The sequence below is a fragment of the Musa acuminata genome, chromosome BXJ2-9 (genome assembly GCF_036884655.1).
Source record: "Musa acuminata AAA Group cultivar baxijiao chromosome BXJ2-9, Cavendish_Baxijiao_AAA, whole genome shotgun sequence".
Classification (NCBI taxonomy): Eukaryota; Viridiplantae; Streptophyta; class Magnoliopsida; order Zingiberales; family Musaceae; genus Musa; species Musa acuminata.
This window is the reverse complement of record NC_088346.1, coordinates 46,426,373-46,449,838: the sequence shown is the minus strand read 5'-3', so window position 1 is coordinate 46,449,838 and position 23,466 is coordinate 46,426,373. Positions and strand designations below refer to the sequence as shown.

The 23,466-nt window shown below is 36.8% G+C and overlaps 3 protein-coding genes across 3 annotated transcripts; all 3 read right to left on the bottom strand.

Annotated features, from left to right (window-relative positions):
* Positions 1-9,978: 9,978 nt before the first annotated feature.
* Positions 9,979-11,313, bottom strand: LOC103999406 (probable glutathione S-transferase parA). Its single transcript, XM_065126877.1, has 2 exons — positions 10,924-11,313; positions 9,979-10,467 (listed from the first exon to the last, which is right to left on the bottom strand). Exons 1-2 carry the CDS (start codon positions 11,248-11,250, stop codon positions 10,123-10,125), a joined length of 672 nt encoding a protein of 223 aa, XP_064982949.1. The 5' UTR covers positions 11,251-11,313; the 3' UTR covers positions 9,979-10,122.
* A 2,172-nt stretch (positions 11,314-13,485) lies between these two features.
* LOC135622093 (probable glutathione S-transferase parA) lies at positions 13,486-21,010 on the bottom strand. The gene is made up of 4 exons (XM_065123732.1): positions 20,933-21,010; positions 18,387-18,551; positions 14,689-14,792; positions 13,486-13,552 (listed from the first exon to the last, which is right to left on the bottom strand). The coding sequence occupies exons 1-4, from the start codon at positions 21,008-21,010 to the stop codon at positions 13,486-13,488; spliced, it is 414 nt and encodes a 137-aa protein (XP_064979804.1).
* A 1,334-nt stretch (positions 21,011-22,344) lies between these two features.
* Positions 22,345-23,466, bottom strand: LOC135623662 (probable glutathione S-transferase parA). Its single transcript, XM_065126881.1, has 2 exons — positions 23,106-23,466; positions 22,345-22,813 (listed from the first exon to the last, which is right to left on the bottom strand). The coding sequence occupies exons 1-2, from the start codon at positions 23,418-23,420 to the stop codon at positions 22,469-22,471; spliced, it is 660 nt and encodes a 219-aa protein (XP_064982953.1). The 5' UTR covers positions 23,421-23,466; the 3' UTR covers positions 22,345-22,468.

Here is a 23,466-nt window from a genome sequence, read left to right as displayed (position 1 = left end):
TCTCCGCCAATGCGATGCGGCACCGTTGCCTGAACGGGCTCGCCCAAAAGTCCAGCAGAACCACCGCCTTCATCGCTCTCTTTTTGTCCCTCCCGTTGATGGGATATAAAGCGAAAATAACTTTTGTATATAAACAAATACTAGCAGGTCGCAGCGGAATTAAATGAAATCACAATCAAATAGAACACCAAAATATACGTGGAAAACCCCTCCAATATGAAGGGTAAAAACTACGAGGCAAACTAGAGATAATCCACTATGAGAATAATGAATATACAAATCTTAATCTCTTCCCCTAAACCCTAGCAACAATCACAAGAGAATAACTAGGATATAAGGATCACATCGTTGTCCATAATATCTAAAACCTTCCTAAGTAATCACAACAAGAGTCTAATGTAGATTTGATCTAACCTGAGATGAGAACACTACTAGATGATTGAGAATAGTTTCTCTGTGTTGTCCTTATTTTCTTCCCTTTCTTTCTCTTATTTTTCTGCCTTTTTCTTCTCCTCTTTTCCGCTGCGAAGATCTCTGATGTTGTTACCCTTGTTGCTGCCTTATTTATGATCTTTTTCTGCCTCTAAAATGCAGCCACCCACACCCCTTAATGTTAATTAGGGTTAGGTTAAGAAGGGGTGAGATGTGGGCTGATAAAACCCACATTGGGCTGAATATGGGCTGTCAGCCCAACAACCTCCCCCTTCAGCCCATAAGGGAGGCTGTCTCATGACTTCTCAACGTGAAGTAATGCCGACCAGCTGTCGGCATATCTCCTGTCTTTCTTTTGGTAAAGTCTTTGTCAACATGTCTGCTCCGTTGTCATCTGTGTGAATTTTCTAAAGCTGCAACTGCTTCTCTTCAAATACATTTCGAATCCAATGGTATCTGACATCTATATGCTTTGACTTGGAATAAAATATTAGATTCTTACACAAATGGATGACACTCTGGCTGTCATATTGCACCATATAATTTTTTTGTTTCGACCTCAATTCTTGTAAGAATTTTTTTATCCATAATATTTTTTTGCATATCTTTGTAGTAGCAATATATTTTGCTTCTATGGTAGAGAGAGCAATACACCTTTACAACCTGGATTACCATGGCACAACTCCCCCTGCAAAAGTAAGTACATAACCTGAAGTAGACTTTTTCGTATCTTTATCTCTTGCCATATCTGCATTTGTGTAACCTGTTAATATATGTGGTCCACCTTCAAAGCTTAAACAAACCTTAGAGCTCTCTTTGAGATATCTTAAAATCCACTTCACTGTTGCCTAGTGCTCTTTGCTTGGATTTGCAAGAAATCTGCTAGTAACACCAACTGCATATGCGATGTCTGGCCTCATACATACCATTACATACATTAAACTTCCAACTGTTGAAGAATAAGAAACTTTTTACATTTTCTCCTTCTCCTCATCACTTGACGGACTCTGTTTTGAGCACAACTTGAAGTGACCTGCAAGAGAAGAACCAACTGGTTTTGCATTGCTCATACTGAATCTTTCCAATACCTTCTTGATATATTTCTCCTGTGATAACCAAATCTTCTTATTTTTCCTATCATGGGAAATTTGCATACACAGTATTTGTTTTGTTGGCCACATGTCCTTCATTGCAAAAGACTCATTCAATTTCTTCTTTAATCTGTCAATTTTAGACATATCTTTCCCAAGAATAAGCATGTCATCAACATAAAATAATAGAATAATAAAATCCTCACCAAACCATTTGATGTACACACAATAATCTGAAGACGTTCTTTTATATCCATTTTCTGTCATAAATGAATCAAACTTTCTGTACCGCTGTCTTGGAGCTTGCTTTAGCCCATACAAACTCTTCTTCAATTTGCAGACAAAGTTATCTTTACATTTGACTTTGAAGCCTTCTGGTTGCTCTATATAAATTTCCTCCTCCAAATCCACATGAAGGAAAGCTGTCTTCACATCTAACTGCTCAACCTCCAAGTCCCAACTAGCAACAATACCAAGAACAACACGAATAGAAGACATTTTCATAACAGGAGAAAAAATATCTTCAAAGTCAATACCTTTCTTTTGACCAAAGCTTTTCACATCCAATATAGCTTTGTACTTTGGTTGAGAACAATATTCTTGAGTCTTCAACCTGAAAACTCATTTGTTCTTCAAGGCCTTCATTCCATTTGGTAGTAGCACCAAATCATAAGTATGGTTCTTCTGAAGAGCATCCATCTCTTCCTGTATAGCAACTAACCACTTCTCTTTCTCCTCACTTTCAACTACTTCTTGGTAACTCTTTGGTTCACCTGCATCAGTAAGCATCACATACTAATCTATAGAGTATCTTCTGGAAGGTTGACGTTGTCTAGAAGAACTTCTCAATTGAGGTTCTACGAGAAGTTGCTGTCCAACTTCTTCTTGCTCAACATGTCCTACAGGTAGATCAACATCAGGCTCTATACTATCTTCCTGCATATCTCCCCTATCACCCTGATATACTGGAGGAGTAATTGGGTAATCCTTCTGCAGAAGTATTGGCTGGTGTCTTCTTCTTCAAATCTTGAAAAGTTTGATCCTCAAAGAAGACTACGTCTCTGCTTCTAAACACCGTTTGCTTTTCTGGATCCCAAAGCCTGTAACCAAAATGATCATATAAGTAGCCAAGAAAAATATATTCTTTAGTCTTACCATCCAGCTTGGATCTCTCATTATCTAGAATATGTGCAAATGCACGACAACCAAACACTCTTAAATGCATGTAGGAAACATCTTTCCCTGACCATACATGCTCTGCAACATTACTATCTAGAGCTGTACATAGTGATAAGTTGATTACATCAACTGCAGTCCTTAAAGTCTCATCCCAAAACCTTTTAGGTAGCTTGGCTTGTGAAAGCATACATCTGATTTTTTTCTATGATAGTGCGGTTCATCCTCTCTACAATTGCATTATGCTGAGGTGCACTAAGAACTGTCATCTCATGTTGGATCCCATGTGATCTATAATAATTATTAAATAATCATATATACTCACCACCATTATCTAATCTTATGCATTTCAATTGCCTTTCTGTCTCCCTTTCAACCCTGGCATGAAACTCTTTGAAGACATTAATAACCTGATCTTTGGTCTTCAAAGCATAAAACCAAACTTTCCTGGAAAAATCATCTATCAAATTGACAAAATAAAGTGCACCACTTATACCAAGAATATCAACAGATCCACAATGAGTTTTTGTCCTCAAATGACCACATATATCTATATAAATATGGTTTAAGGTATGCATTTTTATAGACAAAGTAGGTGTAACATCCCCCATTTTTGAAAATTTAGTAAAAGGTATGTTTGTAAAAATAAGGATTATTTAATAATTATTTTATATTAAATGATATTATATTAAAGGTTTATGGCTAAGGACCTAAGAGTAAATATTAGAAGTTTGATATAATTTATGAAAGATTCAGATTTAAGTTAAAAAAAAAAAAAAACAAAATATAGTGGACATGTGTCACTAACTAACCTAAGGTTGGTGCCACTTATCTTTGCTCTAAGGATGACACCTAGCCCCTTTCATGTATGCATGACACCTTGCAACTTTTGCATTAGCCAAAAGCTAAATAATTAGATGAAAGGTTAAAGAAAACAAACCTGAAGAGTTGCAGCCAACGTGAGTTTGAGAGAAGAAGAAGAAGAGGAGGAGGAGCTTGAGGTTTTTCATCAATTTTCTCACATTTGAGATTCAAATAATTTGAAGTCAAGTGTTCTAACCCAATCCCACAGTAACCTTAATCTTTGTTTCCATTTTTATTCTGCAAAATTTGAACGATTTCAACTGAGAACCGGACCTTCTTTCGTTTTGATATAAAGCTATGAATCTGTAATTTTTTGGTAATCTGATCTCTATGCAATGTTTTGATTATAACATTTTGTAATAAACTCTGATTTAGACAAAACCTGTTCCATTTGAAAGTAGACAAGAAAATATTTATTTTGATATAAAGATCGAATGATTTGGAGTTTAAATGCCTACTAAGACTTCTGTTTAAATTAACCCTACAAATTCTGTAAAACAGGGACTGAAATTTCTGACCTCTTGTTGCTTAACTACTTATAACTTTCTGTTGTGAACTCAGATTCATACAAAGTATGTTTTATTCGAAGCTAGACTCAAAATTATTTCTGTATATACCTGATTTGAAATTTTTGGAGTATAATTGCTAACTAAAACATCTGGTTTCATCGACCCTATGGATTCAGTAAAATAGAGCTAATATTTTCAGACCTTTCGCTACGAAATTATCTCTAACTCCCTGTTGTAAATTCCAAATCTTGTAAAACTTAATTTGCCTAAAACTAGATTGACAAAACTTTCTAATGAAATCTATTTTGTATAAATTGGAGCATAATTGGTTATCCAAATAGTTCATACAATGTTCCTATCAAATTCTGCCAGAATCGAGCTTTGGTCGATTTCGGCTTTCCTTGTTACTTCCCTTTGGAAATCGATTTTAGCAAAAACTCTTACTTCAGTTAAGCTTTACATTGTTATCTTAAATTCCTATATACTTTTGTCCTTAATTTATTTGTATATCCGCAGCTATCATCTAAAGTTCATGTTTGCATCGTAATGATTCGGCACATGCATCCCATTGTTCCGCATTTTGCTTTCGATATGTGCCTCTTCCAATTTCATTTCTTTGGATATTGAATTTATCTAACTTTCTTATTTCAATTGAGCTATATGTGATTTCTTGAAATCCTTGTATGCCCTTGCTTTTGTTTCCTTTCAAATCTAAATACATTTGTGAAAGATTATGTTTGTATCGTATTGACTCGAAAGGCATATGTACATTTCATTGTTCCGCATGTGCTTCCAATATATGCTAATTTCATTATTCATACTGTCCCTTTGTACTCCGGTGTTTGTGGGATAAATGTGAACCTTTGCCAGAAATGGTAAAGGGAGTTATGCTTAGAGCCCGCGATGCTCTGTCGGCCTCCTATGACTTCACTCAGACGTGGGAGACTTATGTTTGGTGGTCATTCAGAAATGGATGGACCATATTATGTTATGATCCCACTTCACCTTCTATGTGTTTGATATGATATCTAAAGCTTTGGCTATGTTTCTATGCATGCTTCGGATAAGAATGAAATGAATGCATCGTCATGTGACATTTGAGCTTCTATTCATGTTTTGTTCTTTGATATATTTATGAAATGTTATAAGTCTTTGTTATACCTTGAAAACTACCATATGTCATCGATATGCTCCTTATGCCAATGATATGCTCCAATTATCTTTCCTCGATTGTATGAATAAAACATGCTTCGAACGATATTATATTGAAATTCTGCATTCAAACAAAACATTCTACTGTTTCATCCTGTATCTCTGCTTTATATTTTGATACCTCATTTGTTTGAAAACTGTCCTCTTTGCTATGGATATGTTAGTCATTTGCTGAGCTTTATATGCTCTCCCCGTTGCTATATAAATTTTTTAGGATAGCTTATCGCTCACTAAAATGTGTAAATTGGGTTGAGGCAGTGGAAGACTAGAAGATTTGGGGGCAAATATTTTGTACTTGATAGGTTGATGTTGTATAAGTTCTTTTTGGGAGTAATGAAATATTAATGACAAATCTAGATTGATGTATCTTGTAAATATTTGAAAAGTACCTCTTATGTTAGGATTTTGAAAATGTTAAGTCTAAACTGTGTATTGATATAAACATGTAGTACATGTTGGTTTTACGATTGCATTAATTGCTACGCTTATGGATTTATGATATAGTTATGGTTTAATTAAGTTGCTTTTGGATTTTAAGAATCTTCTAGTGACATGATGTATGATTATAAACTGCACAGGTTTTGTGAATTGTGGATTGTAGAGATGAATGACTTGAATGTTTTTCTTAGTGACCTCAAATGTGTGATTGGATCCTGGATTGTTTGTTGAATTATAATATTATCAATCTTGAGTTAGGTTCACACCTCCTAAATGAGAATTAAATTCGGGGGGCGTGACAGCAGGACTAGCAAATAAAACTCTATGTTGTTTACCAGCCAAACAATCAATACAAGGGTTCAGATATCTACCTCTGAGGTGTGGCAATACCTCTCTCTTGGAAAGAGCTTACAACCCCTTCTCGCTCATGTGTCCCAATCGTCTATGCCACAACTCCATGTTAAAGTCTTTTTCTGTAGTATTTAACTACTCACCATAAGCTTTAGACTGTAACATATATAAAGTATGACATTTCTTTCCATTAGCTATAACAAGAGAACCCTTACTGAGCTTTCATTGCTCTCTATGAAATCTGCTATCATAGTCTTCATCATCTAGCCTTCCAACTGAAATTAAATTCAGCCTCAAGTCAAACACATGCCTCACATCCTTAAGTACCAACTTGCAGCCAAGGTTGGTCTTTAAATGGATATCACTCATGCCTATGATATCTGCTATGCCATAGTTGCCCATCTTAACAACACCAAAATTTTCAGACTTGTATGTAGCAAAAAACTTCCTCCGTAGTGTAGCATGATAAGAAGTACCTATATCAATCACCTACTCAAGATCCTGACATACACAAAAAATATATTATTAGAAGGAGACAAAATCAAATAATCACCACACTACACTGTAGCTATGATATTATCTTTTGACTCTATAGACTCCATTTCTTTTCCATTTTTCTTGCTCTTTTTATGTTGCTTACATTGGTTCTTGTAATATCCTTTCTCACTACAGTTATAGCAAACAATATCTTTTCTTGATCTTGACTTGCTCCTACTCATACGTGAACTGATTCTAGACTTTGACCTTCATCTATTCTCTGAGATAAGTGCTTGTGAATCATTCTGAGATATTGCTGAACTCGTTCTTCTCAACTCCTTATTCAACAAACTATTTGTTACTTGACTCATAGTCTTCTCAACTCCTTATTTAACAAACTGTTTGTTATTTGACTCATAGTCTTCTCAACTCTTTATTTAACAAACAGTTTGTTACTTGACTCATAGTGACAACACCATCTAGCGTAGAATTACTGAGGGAAACCACTAGTGTTTCCCAACTTTCTAGTAATGAACTGAGAAGTAATAATGCTTGCAACTCATCATCAAGAGACATTTTCTTCGAGGATAACTAGTTAGTAATACTTTGTATTTTATTCAAATGCTCAACAATAGAAGCACCCTCTCTATATTTTAGGTTCATAAGTTTTTTGATAAAAAAAGCTTTGTTGCCAACTGTTTTTCTTTCATAGAGACTTTCCAACTTTTTTCAAAGAGAATATGCAGAAATTTCAGTAGAAACATGGTGAAAGGCACTATTATCAAGCCACTGTCGAATAAACCCAATTGTTTTTCGATCCAACCTCTTCCACTCATCATTAGTTGTGGGTTTTGCACTATCCCCCTACAAAGGTCCATACAAATATTTATAATACAAGAGATATTTCATTCTTGGTTTTCATATCATCCAATTGTTTTCATTTAAACTAATTATGTGAGAAACATTACTGACCCCCATATTCAAATACAAAAATTAAATCCCCAAAACTCTTGCTCTGATACTAGTTGATGGGATATCAAGCGAAAATAACTTTTATATATGAACAAATACTAGCAGGCCATGATATGCAGCGGAATTAAATGAAATCACAATCAAATAGAACATCAAGATATACGTGAAAAACCCTTCCAATATAAAGGGTAAAAACTATGGGGCAAACTAAAGATAATTTACTATGAGAATAATGAATATACAAATCTCAATCTCTTGCCTTAAACCCTAGCAACAATTACAAGAGAATAACTAAGATATAAGGATCATGTCACTGTCCACAGTATCTAAAACCTCCCCAAGTAATCACAGCAAGAGTCTACTGTAGATTTGATCTAACCTGATGTGAGAATACTGCTAGATGATTGAGAACAGTCTCTCTGCGTTATCCTTATTTTCTTCCCTCTCTTTCTCTTGTTTTTCTGCCTTTTTCTTCTCCTCATTTCTACTGCGAAGATCTCTGATATTGCTGCCCTCATTGCTACCCGATTTATGGCCTTTTTCTGCCTCTAAAACACAGCCACCCATACCCCCCTAATGTTAATTAGGGTTAGATTAAGAGGGGGTGAGATGTGGGTTGAGAAAGCTCATATTGGGCTGAATATGGACTGTCAGCCCAACACCCATCTCTGTCTCTCTTTCTCTGCTTTCTCTCTCTAAATAGAGTGGCAGTGAAGCAGAAGATGACGATGTGGCTTGCGCCTCATGGTGACCACTACCACCACGATTTTTTTATCGCTTGCTTTTTAAACGATCGCCTAGAAGTCCAGCAGCACCACTGCCTTCATCGCTCTCTTTTTGTCTCTCCGCTCTCTCACTCTCTAAATCGAGGGGCGGTGAAGCAGAATATGACGATGTGGGCTACGCAGACCACTACCACCACGATTTTTTTCTCACTTGTGTTTTATAGGATCGCGGTGAAGGTACCATCAACTCACTCATCTTTCTCGTGATTGGTGTGTCCTAGTGGGTGCGTCTCGTTCCTTTAACGAGATGAAGGGTTGCTTTCAGGGTACGACTCAAAAGAGTGGCACAAAATATCTCTCTCTCTAGAGAGTGCAACGAACCTGAGGGTATAGAACCATCCGACTCCGGAAGAGATCAAATCCTATCAACCTCGAAGAGACTGATTCCTATAAAATTACATCGAAAGTATTTTTAATTAGGTTCTTCTGATACTTAAAGTTAGTTTTTTATTTGAAGGAGTCGACGAATGACTCAAATAGAATTAAGGAAAAATTCTTAAAAACATAAATGGGAAGCCCTTTTATAGTTGATTCACTGGATCATTATTTCCGGTGATCAATACAAATTACAAAGGGCAATTACTAAGGTGTCGGTCATGTGTTGATCATACGTAGACCCATGGTAGGTGTATACCAACCATATGTAGGATTACTATCGATCACAAATCCACCATGTGACACTTAGGTGGTAGCCATGTGATGCTAAGGTAGCAATTATGTGGTGTTGATATGGCAATCACATGGTCTTGTGTTGATGTGGATCTCATTTTATTTTTCTCATATGTTAGGATCCTTTTTATTTTCTATAATTTTGTTATCTGATAAAAGTTGAATAGGGGTTTATTTAATATTTATTTATTTTATTAAAAATTTAAATCTTAATGAACTCAAAGGTAAAATTCTATAAATATGGATACATTTATTTCTTTTCATCATCTATGAAATATTATTCTAATCTTTTATAAACCCTAGGAGGTCGATCCCTAAAGTGATAATCATCTTTCTTTTCATTTCTTCTATTATAAAACTATAAAGATCTTATATCCTTTATTTTCCCGCTGCAATTACTTCCACCTACAGCCGTAAAAGCCCAAGCTTCATCTCACCTTCCGCCGATCGTCGCTATTTCTTTCTTCTTCGCCTTCGGCATCAACAATAGCCACGACAGAAAGTGTAGCCTCATCACTTTTCTGGGGACCAAACAAGAGAGTGGCACAAAATATAACTATACAAAGTGCGGTGATCGCTGGCGTCATAGAAATTCCTCGAGGCCGGCTTCTGCGCCGTCGATCGAGTGATCAACGACGAGGATCTGTTCTTATATACGAGGCTACACGTTTTGTCTTCCAAATAAAAGACACAAAAAACATTTACGAGACAAATAATTGAAACAGGTGAGTCAGCTCATCTATTATCATTTCAGTCCTGGCTTGGAGCACAAGAAGAAGTTGGACGGTACATTTTGACTGGGCTTTATGAAGTCGATAAAGGTTGGCTCGACTCTTCAAAGACACTGTCATCCACACACTTGGTCATCATGCATTTATATGATGTGACATCATGCACTGAAATAAATTGCCTTTTGGTTGGGAAGCACAAGCTAGTAGAGAGAGAGAGAGAGAGAGAGAGAGAGAGAGTTCTGCCTATTTTCTAATGAGATGAAGCTGCAGGTGCCACATAACACCACCGAGAAAGGTCTATTATTCAAGAAGATAAACAGGGAGGGCAACTACAATGGCATCAGACACACAAAGCAGCTGCAACAATGCAGGCAAACACCATGCAACACACAGTCACTACTATTACTATTGTAGACTACTCGATTCCGAATCTCTTCTTGAGACCGCCCACGAACTCGTAGACCTTGTGGGGGTCGGACAGTGTCTTGGCCACGCTCTCCCGCTCCATGCACCGCTTGCCCCACGCCACCAGCTTGGGCGCTGCCTCCTCTATGCTGAAGCCGGCACAGGTCTCGTAGGTGTAGAACCAGGACACGAAGGGGACGAGCGCGATGTCGACGAAGCCGAACGCGTCGCCAACGAAGTACTTCTTGTCTCCCAGCTCGCCCTCCAGCAGCTTCAGGATCCCGATGAGCTCCTCCTTGGCCGCCGCCTGTCCCTCGCCCTTGAGCTTCCACAGCCTTGTCCCGCATTCATAGATCTGATACACGAAGTAAACCATCAGAGAGTGCTGAGAACAAACAAGTGCTGCACAATTCTTCTGACAAGACGAGCAGATAATCCAGAATTTATTTCTCGATCAAAACAATTATATTATGCGGATTCTATCAAACGCGCAAAAATTAAACGTGTTTTCCGAGGACAAAAAAATCCAGAAAATAAGTATATCGGGAAGTGGATTCTGACCATTCAAGAAGATTTAGTAGAAGGCATTCTCAACCGTTTGTTCTGTGCAACGGAGGCAACTCTCTTCCACACAAAACAACAAAACAAAACAAAACTACCCCTTCGTTTCTTACCCGATCGCCTACCTGACTCCTCGATGGAGGCTATCTGGTGGCGCCCACCATTATTGGAGAAGAGGGCAAAGGCGCCACGGTATATCGCAAGGTCCAACAAGAGACACACGGGAGGCATCGGCGTAAGGAGGACGCACCTTCTTGTCGATGAAGTCGGCCCAGAAGCGGGCCTGGGCGCGGGCGTAGGGGTCGGCGGGCAGCAGCGGCGCGCAGTCGGGCCACGCCTCGTCGATGTATTGGACGATGATGAGGGACTCGCACACGGGCTTGCCGTCGTGGATGAGGACAGGGATCTTCTTATGCACGGGGTTGGACTTGAGCAGCAGCGGGCTCTTGTCCCCTAGGTTCTCCTCCCGGTACTCGTACTCCACCCCCTTCTCCGCCAGCGCGATCCGGCACCGCTGCCCGAACGGGCTCACCCAAAAGTCCAGCAGCACCACCCCCTTCGTCTCCACATCCCCCATTGCTCGATCTCGCTCACTCGAAAGCCCTTCTCTCCGTCGGCTGATTGGCGTTAATGGCGAGGGTGGGTGTTGATGGCGGGCGTTAAATAGAGAAGCAAGGAAGCATAAGATTACAATGTGGTCACCGCCCGTGAGGTAACCGCTTACGTAACCATCGACTCGATTTTTTTTCCTGCGTGTCACTTTGGAACTCTCGGGACGAAGTTCTTATGATGACGTCACCCACGTTTCTCGCTGTTGGAGCCAGAGAGTGGGTCCCATAACTTTTTTGGTCTTCGTTCAACCACTGGGTGGGTAGAAAACTAGGTAACGAGCAAATACTAGATAAAAGTATTAACGGATCTGGTGAATAACGAGTCATGGCTTGCGTCAGGTATCGAGGCCGTCATCTGCACCGTTGATCGAAATATCAACGATTAGAATCATTTCGAAGGGACGTGGAGCGGCGCTGAACCGGTGGATTATCGGATCTGTTTCTCAGGTCCGAGTCCGCTTTGTTCTGTACATGATTTTTTATTGAAGATAATATATATGTATATATATAATAAACTTTTAAGATAAATAACATAAATTTTCATGATATTAAGGTGAATCAACTCTATTCCCCTTTAAATTTTAAATTATTGCTTGGACATTAAGAAATCATTAAAAATTATTTTGACTAGTCAAAATAATTGGGATTGGAGTTGTCTACTCCAACCATTACTTGGGTGAACTTGTTGAAGCAAGTGTAGTTCGAGTTAGATGGATAGCACATAAGACGGTCCAATGGTCACTGTTTTAAATGATTCTTGTTTAATTCATGAGTATTTTAGCAAATAAAGTTTTACTTTTGGTTTTTGGAGTTTACTATTCAAAGCTCCTATTTACTATTCACAACTCGTATCGTTGACAACTCCTGAAAAATTAATACAAATATTTATTTTATTATTTTTATAAATAAGTATTATCAATTTTATCTTTTTTTTTCTTTCCTACGATCCTTTATTTTATCCAACTCCTTGTCGATGCTATTATCGTCATCATTTATCATTGACAATGCTTATGCATTCATAAAGAGACGAAGATTAAAAAAAAGGAGAAAAGAAATATTTACATACATTCATAAAGAGCTAATTCAAAAATAATAATAATTTTTAAAAATAAGATTATAAATAGTAAAGAGGGATTTACAAATGGTAATCTCCTTGGCGTTTTATCCGATGATGGCCCCTACTCAAGTTTTACTTTTTGACATCATTTTTCTGAAATAATAAAAGAAATCTAATTAAAATTTAAAATTTTTGAATAAGTTCTACGATCGAGTATAACTTGAGTGTAACTTAGTTCAATTCTATGTATAACCAAGTATACTTCTATTAAACGAACCAAAACATTCATAAATAACTAAAGTATTATTCTTAGATTATTATATCATTTGTATTTGAAAAAATTAATGATAATTAATTAACAAATTTTATAATTTCTTAAACTGATATCATAATCAAGTGTAACTTTATCAATATCTATTAAACTAATCCAAACTTTTATATAACCTCTATGATAAGGTGATTAGCTTTTTAAAAATTTTCGAGGATTTTATGGTAATTAATTATTTAAATTATAATTTTTTGAATATATTTTGTGATTTAAGTGTAATTTAGTTTAATTTTGAATATAACTTGTTCAAGCTCCACTAAACCAACTTAGATTTCTATGAAACTACCTCCCCATGTATATAAGACAATTAGTATCATTTTTTATCCATACATTAATTTATGATAATTAATTATCTAGATTACTTTAAAAAAATAATTTCGATTATAACTTAGATCAATCTCGAGCATAACCTAATCAACTTAAACTAAACCAACCCAATCTTTCACAGAACAATGAGAACATAATCTTAAAATGATTTATACTATTTTTTATTTTTAAAATATATTTATAGTAATTAATTATCAAAATTTTAAGATTTCTTGAATTGATATTGTAATTGAGTGTAACTTAATTAAAATTTGAGTGTAACTTCATTAACACTTACAAAACCAACTTAAAATTTTATGAAATCACTACTAGGACATAATTTCTGAAATGATTAATACTATTTTAAAATAATTTTATGATAATTAAATACTATAAAATATCAAAAATATAAAAATTTTGGAATAAAATTTATCATCAACTCAGTCATTACTACGACCGTAGACTACTCGACTCCATATCTCTTCCCTCCCGCTCCATGCACCGCTTGCCCTACGCCACCAGCTTCGACGCTTCCTCCTCTATGCTGAAGCCGGCGTAGGTCGTATAGCTGTAGAACCTGTTGGAATTAAACTTGTTCAAGTATTATAAAGAGGTTCATTTCATCAAAAGAAATGTTCATTGCATCAAGTGGGAGAATCATTACATCAAGAAGAAAAAATAGATTAAAAATCTATAGAACGATAAGTAAAATTGGTTATTAGTTCTTGAAAGGTTTTCTTGAAAGAGAATGATTCATCTTGAATACAATTAATATAATGTATCTTTGGGGACTATATAAACCCCATATGTTGGGTCATGAGCGTAAGAGAGTTTCTGAAATTGTAAAAGTGTTTTTCTTGAGAGAAATATAGAAGATTAAAGCTTATCATACTCTTCTTCTGTTTTGATAACTCCATCCCCTCTTCCTATCAAGTTCAACATTTGGTATCAGAGCATAGGTTAAGCTATGTCATCTTCCTCAAGTGCAATCCAACTCCAGATCCCCGGATTGACAAAAGAAAATTATGACATATGATGCATCCAAATAAAGGTTCTTCTAGGCTCCCAAGATGTATAGGAGTTTGTAGAAGATGGATTTGTTGAACCAAGTCCAGTAGAAGAAGGAGCAATGAATGCAGAAGGAAGAAAACAACTCAAAGAAAGAATGAAGAAAGAGAAAAAAGCTTTGTTCACGATCTACCAAGGGCTTGATGATATAATGTTCGAGATTATCGCTCCAGCAAATACTTCAAAAGAGGCTTGGGAAATGTTTCAAAAAGCATTCAGTGGTGTTGATAAGGTAAAGAAACTTCGTCTATAAGTTTTACGAGCCGAGTTTGAGAAATTACAACAAGGTACTTCTGAAACTATTTCTGATTACTTCTCAAAAATCATTTCTATTATTCATCAAATAAGACAAAATGGTGAACAAGTAAATGATCAGAGAGTAATAGAAAAAATATTGAGATCTCTAGATCCGAAATTTGATTTTATTATTGTTGCGATCGAAGAATCTAAAGATTTGGAAAAAATGTCTTTAGAAGAACTTATCGGTTCCCTTCAAGTTCATGAACAAAGGATTACAAAAAGAGAAGAAGACAAAACTATGGAGCAAGCATTACAAATGAAGCTTACTCTTGAAAATAAACGAGAATCAAATTCTCAAAGAGGAAGAGGACGAGGACAAAGAGGAAGAGGAGGCAGAAATCAGACCAATCAATAATCTCCAAATAATGAAGGTGGTGGAGAAAATTGTAGCCAAAGAGGCCGAGGTTATGGTCGAGGATGTGGCCGAGGCCGTGGACGTGGCATAAACTCTAAAAGGTATAAAATACAATGTTATATTTGCAAAAATGTATGGACATTATTCTTATAAATGTTATTATAATCCTAACAATCAAGGTGATAAGATAATTTTTGTTGAGAAAGAAAAGAACGTAAATCAAGTTTTATTAATGAGTTATGATAATTTGAAAGAGGATCAATCTATGACATGGTATCTAGATACAGAAGCTTCAAATCACATGTGTGGCATCAAAGAGTTATTTTCAGAAATGGATACAAGTTATTCCGGGAACATTACATTTGGCGATTTGTCTCAAAGACCAGTAAGAGGCAAAGATAAAATTCTCCTTGAACTTAAAAATGGCAAGGAAGTATGCATTTCAGATGCTTATTATGTTCCTGATATGAAAAAAAATATTTTAAGCTTGGGACAATTACTTGAGAAAGGTTATAAAATTGAGATGAAAGATATGGCTCTCTCAATTCGTGATAAGAATAAAACACTGATATCACATGTGAAAATGGCAAAGAATAGAATGTTTCCTCTGCATTTAACTATTTTTGATCAATCAAATTGTTTTAAAGTTGATATTGAGGATATTTCTACACTTTGGCATCTTAGATATGCTCACTTAAATTTTAAGGGTTTGAAACTTCTAGAGAAGTATAATATGGTGACAGGAATGTCAAAAATTGATCGCCAAGTAAAATTGTGTGAAGTATGTGTTATGGGTAAGCAAGAAAGAAAGTCTTTCAAAGTGAGAATGAAAAAAAGAGCATGAAATCGACTTGATCTATTACACTCAGATGTTTGTGGCCTTATCAATCCGGTATCACTTGGAGGAAGCAGGTATTTTCCTTCACTGATGATCATAGTGGAAAAACTTGGGTTTATATGTTAAAAGAAAAAAAAGAAGTTTTAAGCAAATTAAAAGAATTTAAGGATTTGGTTAAAAGATAAAGTTGTTGTAAGATTAAATGTTTAAGAATAGATAGGGGTGGTGAATATATATTAAATGAATTTGAAAGTTTTTGTAGAAATAATGAAAGTCTACATCAATTCACCATGCCATACACACCTCAACAAAATGGTGTCTCAGAAAGAAAAAATAGGACTATCCTTAATATGATCCGATGTATGTTAAAGGAAAGAAAAATTCTGAAAGAATTTTGGGGTGATACTGTTGCTTGTGCAGTTTATTTGCTTAACAGGTTTCTGACAAAGCGAATTGGTAATGTTACACCAGAAGAAGCATGAAGTTTATAAAAACCAAGAGTTGATCATTTGAGGATTTTTGGAAGTGTTGCATTTGCCAAGATACTAGAAGAGAAGAGAATAAAATTGGAGGATAAAAGTCAAAAATGCATTTTGCTAGGTTATCCAGAGAATTCCAGTGGTTACAAACTCTACAATCCTATCACAAATAAAGTTGTGATGTCAAGAGATGTTGAGTTTGATGAACAACAGATTTGGAATTGGAAAAGTGATGAGCAGCATAAGAAAGTTATAGCTTCAGAAGAAGATGATACAATACAAGCAAGCACCGAAGTGGCTTTGCCAGAATCATCACCTAGATCAACTAGGTCACATGATTCAAGAAGTCAAATTATAAGAAGGACAAGACTGATTCAGGACCTATATGATGTGACTCGAAGGATTGATACTAATAATGATGAACTTTCTGTATTTTGTCTTTTTGTAGGATATGATCCATTAACCTTTGAAGAAGTTTATAGAGATGAAAAATGGCGACAAGCTATGAATGAAGAGATTTATGCTATTAACAAAAATAATACATGGGAGCTTACTACACTTCCAGAAGACCACCAAGCTATCGGTGTTAAGTGGATCTTCAAAACAAAGAGAAATGCAAAAGGAGAGGTGGAGAAATACAAGGCCAGATTGGTTGCAAAGGGATATAAACAACAATATGGGATTGACTATGATGAAGTATTTGCGCCAGTTGCTCGATTGGAGACAGTAAGATTACTTATTTTTCTAGCAGCTCAAATGAAATGGAAGATTTTACAAATGGATGCCAAATCAGCATTTCTTAATGGAGTTCTTGAAGAAGAGGTATATATTCAACAACCCCCTAGTTTTATTATTCAAGAACAAGAAGACAAAGTATACAAGTTAAAAGAGCTCTTTATGGGCTTAAACAAGCCCCACGAGCATGAAATTCTCGAATAGATATTTATTTTATTCAAAATGGTTTTTCTAAATGTCCACATGAACATGCTCTCTATACGAAATCTAACTCTAATGAAGATATCTTGTTTGTATGCCTATACGTAGATGATTTAATATTTACACGCAACAGTAGCTCCATGATTAAAGATTTTAAGCACTCTATAAAAAAGGAGTTTGAGATGACCGACTTGGGTTTAATGACTTATTTCCTTGGTATTGAAGTTATACAAGATAATGGAGGAATATTTATCTCACAAGAAAATTATGCAAAGGAGGTTTTAAAGAAGTTTTCCATGGAAGATTGTCATCCTACAGATACACCTGTTGAATATGGCACCAAGTTGACCAAGGAAGGTGAAGATAAATACATTAATCCAACTTATTATAAAAGTCTAGTTGGATGTTTAAGGTATTTGACATGCACTCGACCTGATATACTATTTGGAGTTGGTTTAATAAGTAGATTTATGGAAGTTCCAAAGACATCTCATTTAAATGTCGCTAAAAGAATTTTACGATATATCAAAGGAACAATTGAGTATGGAATGTTCTATTTATCATTTAAAAAGTTGGAGCTCATTGGATATAGTAACAGTGATTGGGCCGGAAGCTACGATGATCGGATATAGTACAACTGGATTTGTATTTTATTTTGGTGAAGCTACATTCACTTGGTCTTCAAAAAAGCAATGAATCGTTGCTCTATCAAGTTGTGAAGCAGAATATATAGCAGCTTCTTCTAGTGTTTGTCATGCAATATGGCTAAGAAGATTACTCCAAGAACTTCATAGCCATAGGAGAAGTCAACCAAGATTTATGTTAACAAATCAACTATTGCCTTAGCCAAGAATCCAGTCTATCATGAAAGATCAAAGTATATCGATACAAGATTTCATTTCATAAGAGATCATATCAAAAATAAAGAAGTCGAGATACATCATGTCAAGACAAGTGAACAAGTGGCTGATATACTTACAAAACCTCTTAAATTTGAAATATTTCAACAACTTCCGAAGAAACTTGGCATGCTGGATCGAACAAGTTTAAGAGGGGAGAATGTTGGAATTAAACTTATTCAAGTATCATAAAGAGGTTCATTTCATCAAAAGAAAGGTTCATTGCATCAAGTGGGAGGATCATTACATCAAGAAGAAAAAATTGATTAAAAGTCTATAGAAGGATAAGTCAAATTGGTTATTAGTTCTTGAAAGGGTTTCTTGAAAGAGAATGATTCATCTTGAATATAATTAATATAATATATCTTTGGGGACTATATAAACCCCATATGTTGGGTCATGAGGGTAAGAGAGTTTCTGAAATTGTAAAAGTATTTTTCTTGAGAGAAATATAGAAGATTAAAGCTTGTCCTACTCTTCTTATGTTTTGATAACTCCATCCCCTCTTCCTATCAAGTTCAACAGAACCAGCGTACGAAGGGGATGACTGCGATTTCGACAAAGACGAAGGCGTCGCCGGCGAAGTACTTCTTGTCTCCCAGCTCGCCCTCCAGCAGCCTCAGGTTCCTGATGAACACCTCCTTGGCCGTCGCCTGTCCCTCACCCTTGAACTTCCACAGCCTTGTCCCGCATTCATAGAACTGATGCATCAAGGAAACATTAAAGAGTGCTGAGAACAAACAGGTGCTGCATAATTATTCTGATAAGATGAGCAGATAATCGAGAATTTATTTCTCGATCAAAAAACATAGATTCTTTAATAGGATAAAATTTTCTAAAAAAATACATATATGGGGAAGTGATCTAATTATATATTACTCAAGTAGTTTGCTATGTTTAGTATCTCGATTGTTATACTTTTAAGAGTTATATTAAAGTTCTTAAATTTATAAAAATAAAATACTTAACTTTATTTTTTTTTCTTAATTTTATTAATGAAAATATCCCATGTAAATAAGGTTAAAAAGATAATTTTATAAACTATTTTTATCGATATTAATTTTTTCTTCTATAACTTTTCTATTTCACTTTCTACGTATTGCTTCACTCTTCAATAAAATATTCAAAAATATAAAAAAATAATTAAACACTTCGTTTCTTAATAAAACTCTTATATTTTTATTTTTTGAATGATAAAAATAAATCATAAAATCATTTTTTAATCTTATTTTAATATATACTATTTTTTTGTATGGGATAGCATGTGTGATATTTTAATAATAAGAATTGAATATGTTATGAGAAACTAAATTAAATATATTATTTTTATAAATATAAAAATCTTAATATAATTTTTAAAAATATAGTATCGAGTCGTGCCTCGTTATGACCTAGAGGATGAGAGACTACTAGCACATCGGCTTAGCGCCATGGATGAGGACTAGGATCTTCTTGTACACCGGGTTGGACTCGAGCAGCAGCGGGCTCTTGTCCCCTTGGATGTGCTCAAATAGAGGCTGATAGTTGAGGAGGAGAAGAAGAGAGTAGAGTAGGAGGTGACAACAAAAAAGGCTTAGCCTATGACCCTTTGGTTCCCTCCTATTTATAGAGGTCCTTTATTAACTTAACCCTAATTGATTATGTTCTATTGGGTACTAGATCTTCATCCAACTACGTAAGCCTATTAGATTAGTGGATCTCTATCCAATAATCTCTCATAGGCACTTATTGAATCTCCTCCATAGAATCCAATAATTAATGGTTTATTGAATATCTAATAAGATATGGGCTCCGTTAGATATCTTATATCTAAACATCTACTTGTTGCAACACCTACCATATGTGTATGACCCTCTAAACCCAATATCGAGTTAACCATGAGTCAGCGAATTATTATTTCCATAGTAATTCACTCGACTCATTGATTGTATATATACTATGCCGTAATACCACAATCCCTAAATGACACAAGAGAATCTAAACTATTGGACATATCTGTTTTCAGTTACCATATATCTATAGACCCTCATCCATATAATATCTTAGATATCATATACCAGGCATAGTGCTGTATAGTTTCTATTCGAGAACTTTTTTTCTCTTAATCCGAATGACCTTTGCTAGGGATTTGTATAAGTAAAAATATATGAAATATTCTTCTCATGATATTGGGAGAGAATTATCTTCTATCGGCACTCAATAACCCTCGTACGGTTAGTTGTCACTCTTAATGACCAGGTGTGCTAGATCTAGAACTTTTATGCTTATAAGTCAGATATCAAAGAGTGGAGTACTCATACACCATCACTAGAAGCCTTTGATGGAAAAATCGACCTAGTTGAATACATTGTCACCTTCTATACCTAGATGTATTTATCTATGACACCTTGGATGTTATGATGTGCTGCATGTTCCCAATGATGCTAAAAGGCCCAATGCAAGAGTGGTATACTCATATGAAGCCACACTTGGTACACTCGTTCACTTAGCTCACAAAGGAGTTCTAACTCTACTTCCTCGGGAATGTATACCCGAGGCCATCAACGACTATGTTACTCAAGCTTAAGGGGAGGAAGAGTTACTCTCTGACTTCACCGCCCAATTTACCAACGAAATTTGAGGCGTGCAAGATGCACATCCGTCACTTATGATTCGAGCATTCATAAGGAGGCTTAAGCCTTCTTGCCTTTTTTGGTCATTGGTGGAGAGGTCCTCTAGAGGGCTAACTAATACAAAGTTGCCAAGGAAATAGTTTGAAGTAAGCATGAAGAAATGCACAAGAGGTTGCGATAGGAGAGACTACTGTTAGCTCCCACCCTAAGGTCACCTCAGCAAAGAAAACAAAATCGACCCAAGCTGCCTCGCTCGAGACCCAAATTTGACTCTCCTTAACATGATGAGAAGTGAGGTCTCCTTATAGATAAAGGAAAAAGGGTTATTCAAGGACTCTTAATCGATAAAGACACTATTGGAAAAGGAGGACTGATCCAAATATTGTTACTTCCACCATCACTATAGTCACGACATGGAAGACTATCATGATTTGAATGAACAAATCAATGAGCTTATTCATAAGAGGCACCTCAACATATTCATCCGGAGACCTCGAGAACCTTTGCCCCCAGCCTTTGGGCTTGGTGGAGAGGAAGATCGATGTCATCGTCGGGGGGACCTATCTCAGGAGGGGATAGGACCTTCGGTTGCTTAACCTATACCTGAGCCACCATCGAGAAATGCTTGAGGTCAGAAGATGACTCAGAAATAACCTTAAAGTTGAGAAGATAGAGTACCTCGATCCAAATTATGATGGCGCCCTAGTGGTCTCTATAAGAATGATTAATACTTGAGTAAAGAGGGTCATTATCGACATAGGTAGTTTCGTCGATATCCTCTAACGCTTTCCAAAAACTTGGGCTCTCGGCTAATGATCTCACTCCAGTGACTTCTTCGCCAACTGAATTCATGAATGACTCTATCTCCCCTCTCAGGATCATTAGCCTATATGTCATATTCAACGATAAACATTGTTCCAAAATGGTGATGACTAAGTTTATGATGGTTGACATCGCTCGATATACAATACAACTATAGATTGATCCCACACTCTAACGGGATGAGAACTATGATATTAGTCTATCGTATGATGATAAAATTCTTAAAAAGAACCTACATCGAGCAAAGAGAGTTCTATCTATTTTCTTGAATAATCTTTTAATGAAACACATGTTAGTGTATATATAATAAGAGAGAGAGAGAGAGAGAGAATTCTGCCTATTTTCTAACGAGATTATGCTGCATGTGTTGGGTCCAGCCCATATGTGGGCTTAGACAATTGGGCCTATTGAGCTCAAATCACTAATCGAAAGAAAGGGCAAAAGGTGAGGGTAGCAAAATTAGAGAGTGCGGCGTGCAGCATGTGTGTGTATGCAATGAACGTGTGCGACGGCATGCAGAGAAAATAGGAGAGAGAAAGTAAAATTTATGAGTTTTCTGCTTCACGGTCGGTGGCCAAACATTGTCAGTTTTGGTCCAAATTTTATATGGAGAATTCTTACAGCAAACTTTACAATCCTAATGGTGTTGATCTATAGTTTACTCTCTCTAAGGTACTTTCCTGCTATATCCATTTTGTGAGACCTAGAATTCTCTTACGAGGAGATCAACCCTATGTGATGAAGATATGCTATTCTTGAATCAAGACGTATGATCTTGATGTTATTGTGATCCTCTAGTTATTCTAGAGAAGAACTATTGTAAAACTGTTATCATTATTATTGATAGTGGAAGTTTGAGATGAACTACGGTCCCGTGGTTTTTTCCTTATTGAGTTTTTCACGTTAAAAGATTTGGTCTCACTGTGTGATTGATTATTTGCTCTATTGTTTATGCTGTGTTGGTTGATATTTTCATTTAGATATCAAGTTGGTATTTTGACGGGGAACCTAATTTGATACAAGCGGAAAGAATATTTCGGATTTTTTCCCAAACAGTATGTCCCACGTAAAACCACCAAGATAGGTAAATTATTCGAGAAGGTAACAGAGAGAGCAACTACAATGTCATCAGACGCCGAGCATGTAAACACCATGCAACACGCAGTCACTACTGCTAGTGTAGACTACTCGATTCCATATCTCTTCTTGACGACGCCCACGGTCTCGTAGATCTTGTGGGGGTCGGACAGTGCGTTGGCCACGCTCTCCCGCTCCATGCACCGTTTGCCCCACGCCACCACGTTGGGCGCCGCCTCCTCGATGCTGAAGCCGGCGCAGGTCTCGTAGGTGTAGAACCAAGACACGAAGGGGACGAGCGTGTCGTCGACGAAGCCGAAGACGTCACCGCCGAAGTACTTCTTGTCCCCCAGCTCGCCCTCCAACAACTTCAGGATCTCGATGAACTCCTCCTTGGCCGCCGCTTGGGCCTCGCCCTTGAGCTGCCACAGCCTTGTCCCGCATTCATTGAACTGATACATGAAGAATAACGTTAAAGGGTGCTGAGAACAAACAGGTTCTGCACAATTATTCTTACACGACGAGCAGATCAAACAGTGAGCAAAAGAATCTAGAATTTGTTTATCGATAAAAAGAAATAGATTCCGCGGATTCTATCAAACGCACAAAAATTTAACGTGCTTTTCTTGGACAAAATTATCCAGAAAATAAATATATCGGGAAATCGATTCTATCAAACACAGTGGTAATCCGAAGAGGAGAACAGTCGAACTCATGAAAGGCATCGGCGTAAGGAGGACGCACCTTCTTGTCGACGAAGTCGGCCCAGAAGCGGGCCTGGGAGCGGGCGTAGGGGTCGGCGGGAAGCAGCGGCGCGCGGTCGGGCCACACCTCGTCGATGTACTGGATGATGATGAGGGACTCGCACACGGGCTTGCCGTCGTGGATGAGGACGGGGACCTTCTTGTACACGGGGTTGGACTCGAGCAGCAGCGAGCTCTTGTTCCCCATGATGTCCTCCTCCCTGTACTCGTACTCCACTCCCTTCTCCGCCAGCGCGATCCGGCACCGCTGCCCGAACGGGCTCGCCCAGAAGTCCAGCAGCACCACCGGCTTCATCGCTCTTTTTTTGTCTCTCCGTCCGTCTCTCTATCTCCGCTCTCTC